Here is a 6,451-nt window from a genome sequence, read left to right as displayed (position 1 = left end):
GATCCTGGTCAACATGGTGAAACCCCGTCTCTACTAAAACTACAAAAAATTAGCTGGGCATGGTGGCGCATGCCTGTAGTCCCAGCTACTCAGGAGGCTGAGGCAGGAGAATTGCCTGAACCCGGGAGGTGGAGGTTGCGGTGAGCCGAGATCGCGCCATTGCACTCCAGCCTGGGTAACAAGAGCGAAACTCCGTCTCAAAAAAAAAATAAATAAAATAAAATAAAATAAAATAATAATAAAAAAAAGAAGACAGCCTTGCTGTTTATGTTTAGGCACAAGCAAGTCAAGAAAGTCGTCCAAGGCTGTGCAATAGCAGCAAGCAAGGCACACACACTTCCAAATCTGAGCACAGTGACCCTTGAACGACCGGGGACACACGTGCGTCTCATGCCAAGAAGGCCGGGGCACAAGTGCTTTGGGGGCAGCACTCCTAGGGTCGGTGTTGGTCCAGGTGACTGTGGCTGTTCATTGCACAAAGCTGCCTTCCCAGGCAGACCAACCATCATGGACACATAGCTGCCCATTCCCATTTTGAACCCAAACCAACTCACCTCTTCCTTCTGAAAAGCCAAATGGACACCACCAGCACAATGCAGATGCCAAGAACGCCGGCCAGGGCCAGCGAGAGGATGACGCCTGGTGAATAGGTAGAGGACACACATTACACTCCTTCCTGCCCCTTCATCTTAGCCCATGGCCCCCAGGTGTGAAATCACAGCCCAGCTATGTAATCATCCACAGAAAGGAATAATTTCCCCAGCCCTGTTCTCAGATTCTGGTCTTTGGCTTAGTGGGACTGGCTGGAGTATTTTGAGGGGTCCATTTGCAAATTCTAGTTTTCCAGCAGAGGCTCTCAAACTTGCACAAGGCCCATCTGAAGAGCTTGTTTGAAATGTGGAGTTTTTTTTTTTAGCCCAACCCGCAGAGATTCAAATTCAATCTGTTTGGGGTGGGGCCCAGGAATCTGCATTTTACCAAATACTTCCAGGTGATGCTGAGGCACATGGTCCAAGAGCCACACTTGGATAAGCCCCAGGCTTCACAAATAAGAACTTTGCCTGGTCTTCGCCTGCTGGATTTAAGGTCCATTGGCTGTCTCTATCAGTTTTGCTCCCAAGTTCCACTGCGCAGTCCTAAGCAGTCCCAGGTGACCAGTAGTCCATTGCCAAGGTCATACGGCCTGTCAGCCGACCTCCGCACTGGGCTCTGGCATGTTTTCAGCAACAGCCTCCCACCATGACCAAAAGAAGGTCTTAGATAGGTTCTTTGAATACATACATGCTGTAGAGTGATTAGATCTTTCATTAGAGGAACATTTGATTGGCAGTTCATCTTTGAATCAGACAGTGACTTGAGGGTAAGACCCATAGCAAGGAGAGGGCCAGGAGCCAGAGCAATAGCACAGAGAAGCAGAGAGGATGGGCTGGATCACAGGCCCAGATCACACCAAGAATCACAGTGATCACCCAGCTACAGCATGCACGGCCGGCTGCCCAGCCACATACCCAGACTCAGTCCTGTGGCGGGACAGACTTGCACTTAACAGGGGAGAGGAAAAGACTGGATGTTACTCTAGAGTTAAACCATGCTGGATTTGAGCATCCTGTTGAGAGATGCTCTACCTTTTGTCTGGTTAGCAGTACGGGTCTTAGGCAGACAGACCTCTAGGGGTGTTCACCCTTGGCTCAAGGACTGCCTGACGGAGTAGAGGAAATTGCCCATCTAGGGAATTCATACTGCAATCCCTCCTTCCGATGCTCCTTTATCACAGCAGTCTCCTGGCTAGGGAAAACTTCAGGATTTTTTTTTTTTTTTTTTTTTTTTTGCAGACAGAGTCTTGCTCTGTCACACAGGCTGTAGTGTTGGCTCACTGCAACCTCCACCTCCTGGGTTCAAGCAATTCTCTTGCCTCAGCCTCTGAGATAGCTGGGATTGCAGGCGTGTACCATCGCACTTGGCTAATTTTTATACTTTTAGTAGAGATGGGGTTTTGCCATGTTGGCCAGGCTGGTCTCGAACCCTTGACCTCAAGTGATCCACCTACCTCAGCCTCTCAAAGTACAGGGATTACAGGTGTGAGCCACCACGCCCAGCTAAGACTTCAGTTTTTATTACAATGTGGCCGAAGAGGAAAGGTGAAGAAGGGTATGGATCAAAGTCTGCTTGGGCAGGCTACTGTCCACGTCCTTGGTACCTGTCTCTCTTCCAAAGCAAGGGACCCACCACCAGACTTCTCCCCCAGCCCATCCAGCTTGTCATCATGGTTTGGTTCTAGTTTTGCGTTGTCTCTCCTGGACAAACTCCTTGACCATACACCAGCTCACTTCTCCGCTCTTTGGAACCAGAAGATTATGGTTTCAACCAGCAAGTTACTGTTGGGAATAAATAAGGTGAATGCGAAGTCCTCAGTGGGGCTGAACCTGTGCCCAGCTACCTAAGGCGAAATCTCACAGTCGGCCTAGTAGGCACCTCCTGGGGGCAAATCACATGTGAATACATCGTCTTGAGTGAGCAGAGGAGCCAGTCATGAAGTCTCCCCTGGAAACCCCTAGCCTGTTTTTTCTAAGGTTCCCACAACCATTCCCCATTCTCCTAATCAGGTCCTCTGTCTAAAGAAAGCGGAGATTTACACATACCCTTCTGTCTGGTGGTTTTCTAATCTCAATGGAAACTTCTAGCATGTGTGTGTGTGTGTTGGAGGAAGAAGGGTTACTTGTTCCAACTTACATTGGGAACCATAGTTATACAGATGGTGGCCACCCAGCCTGACACAGAAGATCCCGTGCCCATAGAGGCCACAGTGGTGGCTGAGGCCCTGGGAGAGCCCTGGTCAAGTGCAAGATGCCAGCACGGGGCCAAGGACTCTCCCTTGGGGCCTCTGACACCCTGGGGAGCCAGATCTGAGGCTGCAGGGTGAGGTTTTGCTCACCCTCACCCTTCTCCTGTCCTATGGCTTGAGTATGACTGATTCCCGAGGAGCTATCTGCTGTGTGCTTTTCCTACTGCCTTTTTCTATAATCTCATATTGAACTTGCAAAGCCTCCCTGGTCCAAGGCTGGGCCCTGGGGGTTCCTGATCTGGCTTCCCAGGTGGCACCAGGCTGCTGTGAGGTTTAGTAGAGCAGGCAGTGAGCAGAGCTGTCCCCAAGGACAGGAGGCCTATTCTCCCTGCTCTGCTGGCCACCAGCAGCAGCTCATGACCTCCCAAGTGGCAGAGGGTGGCTCCACTGGCCAGACTCCCTGGCCTAGGCCTTTTTGTGTAACCTGAACACAAGGACCAGCCTGTGGCTTGGGGAGGTGCTCAGCTCATGAGTCTCCACCTGTGGGGAGCTTCAAGTGTTTGCACAGCACAGGCTCTGTTTCCTGCAGGGCCTGTGGCCTCTGCACAGTGTAATTTGGCATTAGGGTTGGTTGTTTCTTTTTTAAATGTAACCAGAGACCGTGGTCCTTGGCATCTTAAAAAAACAAACATAATAAACCTAACCATGGTTTTTCTTCCAAACCCTTTGACGAAATGCGCTCTCGTTCTTTGTTCCTGAAGCTCCAGATGCTTGTGGTGCCAAACCGTTCTCGCCACCTGAAGATTATTACTAGCAAGCCTCACCACCTGGCTAAGCCATCCAGGCTGTATGGTTTCTAAGGTCATCTCTTTCACAGTCACCTCAAACATCCTGAGAGCCACAGAGGCCCCAGACCACTGAGCAGCCAGCCCAGTCTGCGGCTGGCGGAGGTGCCCTTCATGCCTGGTCTTGGGGAGCTGAGAAAAGTCTATGCATGGACAGCAAGGCCCCCAGGGTGGGGGTTTTCTCAGGGCACATGCCCTACCTGGTAGCTTCTCTGGAGAGAGAGTCTGGCTTCCTCTTGTTATGATGCAGACCTCCTGTTAAAGGCTCTGTAAGCAGCAGAATAGTTTAACCCAGTGCTCTAACCCAGGCTCTTTGCTCCTCGATGACCACTTGTCAAGGCCTAAATGAACTCTCCTTGGAAACACTTAAATGAGACCAAACAGCCATGAAGACAAGGAAAAGCCCCAGAGACTGGGACAGATGCTTTTCAGCCAAGACTTTGATACGACAAAATCGAAGCAGCTTGACTGAGCAAGCATCATAAGCTGCTAAGGAATAGGAATGCTGGCAAGGGTGTCGCCCAATAGTTCCACCACCTCCGGAAGCCCAGGGCAGGAAGGTGTCGTTGGAACACCATCCCTGCCAACTGAGACAGCACCAGCCATCATGGAGGTGTGGCTTCTTTGCAGAAATGCGCTTGAGTCCCACTGGAGGCAGATGCCAAAGAGAGAAAGTCAGCGAGACTTCCAGGGTACAGGAAGAACTGTCAGGGCAACCAGAGAACTAGAGGCTGAAAGAGAAGCCAAAGCCTGTTTCCCAGCAGAGCCTCAGGTGGGTAAGGGCCCAGCCTCTAGGATGCTGTAGAGAACAGGCATCAAAGATGGTACCGGGATGGACAGAGCCAGAGAAATTCACTTTCAGGTTAAAGAAAGAAATGGTTTATTTCTAAGTAGGAAAGAAGGCAGGCAGTTCCCGTGGAAGAACAATGGGACAGACGATAGAAATGGAGACAGGCTGGGTCACAGAGGTGGCCCGTGAGAGGCATTCCAGAGAAGTGAGGACCCGACAGAAGGAGCTCCTGGGCTGACTGGTAAGAAGGTGGGCACCACGTGGACGTGGGAGAGCTGCCTGTTCACAAAGTGCTCAGGTGTGAGTCAGGCGAGCAGAGAGACGGCAGTGTGACACACACAAGGAGACCACACGGATACACAAGCACTTGACGGGCACACGCCTCGCCCGGGAAGGTACAGACACATGGAGAAGGTCGGCGAGCGGCTTGCCACAGGGCCTTGCTACCTGTTCTGGTGGGCCCAGGAGCTGTGTCTTCCACTGGCATCTTGCTGGACTGAGGGATGCTGGTTAAGGGCTTTTGAGGTCTTCTGAAGCCTCAAGCGTAAACACAGCAAAGGCCAGCGGGAGGAAGAAGCACCTCACTTTCGCATCTCGAGGTTCCTGAAACAACAGTCTGGTATTTTCTCACTCTATTTATAATTCTGTTTGACGGTGGACTATCATCCTTTTCAAGTATTATTGTAAAGTATGGACTGTTGACACAGATGGCATGTTACGTAGTGATAACATACAACATATCCTTAGCTGTCTCCAGCCTTAAAAAAGAGGTCAGAAGAGTTTAGATTTACCAGGGGTTTGATAGTTTAAATACACAAAATCTGTCTTAGGAAGGTTAAAAACTCCCATGATTACACTTAATAAAAATCATGGAGTCAAGAAACGGCAATGCCATTGCTGTCTTATGATGCTTTGCTAAGACAAGCAAGGAAGAAGCCCTCACCATACAGCATGGCCATCTTTAGAGGACATATTTAACCGGGGATTTTTCCTTATGAACACTATGCAACCCAAAAAAGACACAATTTCTACCAAGAAATCTGCCAACAACATATCACCAGATTACATGGGAGAACTGGTTTTATACAACCATGATGGGACTGAGGGCTTTGCCTGTAGACTGCAGGAATGCAGGCCCTGCAGACAGCCACGTTGCTCTAGAGGGCTCAATCCCAGAGCCTTGGGGGCAGTTACAACGCTGGCACTGGGTGCTTGGCACTCTAAGCTGCCTTCCCTGTGCCTGCTGAAGGAATGGGTGGCAGGATGGGTGCTTTTGGTCCCTATCAAGCCAGAGCCACAGAAGGCACAACAGCATCTCTAGGCAACTTCCTCCCAGACCTTCCAAACTGACAGCTAAGTTCCGATCTTTAATTTTTCCTAAACAAATGGGTTGATTTTTAACACTGTTAGCAAAGGGAGAGCAAAGAAAAATAAGACAATAAAACTAAAAAGTGACAACTGGTTAGGCTTACGTGTAAATCATTCTGCAGAGAAGACACTGGGAGGGGACGGAACGGGAGGTGGGTCAGGGACGTTCTTTCAACAAGCTTATACTGAGCAGCAGGCAGAATGCCCCGCATAAAAATGTGTCAGACGTCAGTCATCCCGGCCTGAACGAACTTGCAGTGTGTGTATCATATACACGTATTGCTTTTTCTGTTTGCCTTTGCTGTATGGTAATGACGACTCTATGGTGTGTCTAGTAACATAACAGAGATGGAGAAGTGGTTCTGGCTGCGCTGAGTGAGATTAAGTCACCTGCAGGGGAACGGAGAGGACTTCCAGAAGGACATGATGAGAATTGGGTCTTGAAAGAATTTTCCAGATGGAGGAGGGAGGGGACACCTCAGACATCAAGTGTGTGTACTTGAAAGCATCTGCCCTACGGTTTTGGGGGCTGGGGCCAAGAGGGCAGGGATAGGGCTGTGGGGAGATGACATGGAAGGATCAGCTGGGGCCCCGTCACCAAGGGTGGGTCCAGCCTTCTGCCCAGCCCTTTTTCCCACTGTCTTTCCTGAACATAGTCCATTCTGT

At 50.2% G+C, this 6,451-nt stretch overlaps 1 protein-coding gene across 2 annotated transcripts in view; it reads right to left on the bottom strand.

Annotated features, from left to right (window-relative positions):
• CA12 (carbonic anhydrase 12) overlaps positions 1 to 6,451 on the bottom strand; it is a 61,115-nt gene that overhangs the window by 3,263 nt on the left and 51,401 nt on the right. The window contains exons 9-10 of one of the 2 annotated variants that reach the window (XM_032297216.1): positions 1,509 to 1,541; positions 555 to 639 (exon numbers count right to left, since the gene is read on the bottom strand). In XM_032297216.1, the coding sequence (XP_032153107.1) occupies positions 555 to 639; positions 1,509 to 1,541 (118 nt within the window). The remainder of the gene's footprint in view (positions 1 to 554; positions 640 to 1,508; positions 1,542 to 6,451) is intronic. The other variant, XM_032297218.1, reaches the window with a different exon arrangement.

The sequence above is a fragment of the Sapajus apella genome, unplaced genomic scaffold (assembly GCF_009761245.1).
Source record: "Sapajus apella isolate SASKATOON/1434 unplaced genomic scaffold, GSC_monkey_1.0 scaffold37, whole genome shotgun sequence".
Classification (NCBI taxonomy): Eukaryota; Metazoa; Chordata; class Mammalia; order Primates; family Cebidae; genus Sapajus; species Sapajus apella.
Note: the sequence above shows the minus strand (reverse complement) of the source record. Positions and strands in the feature narration are given on the sequence as shown.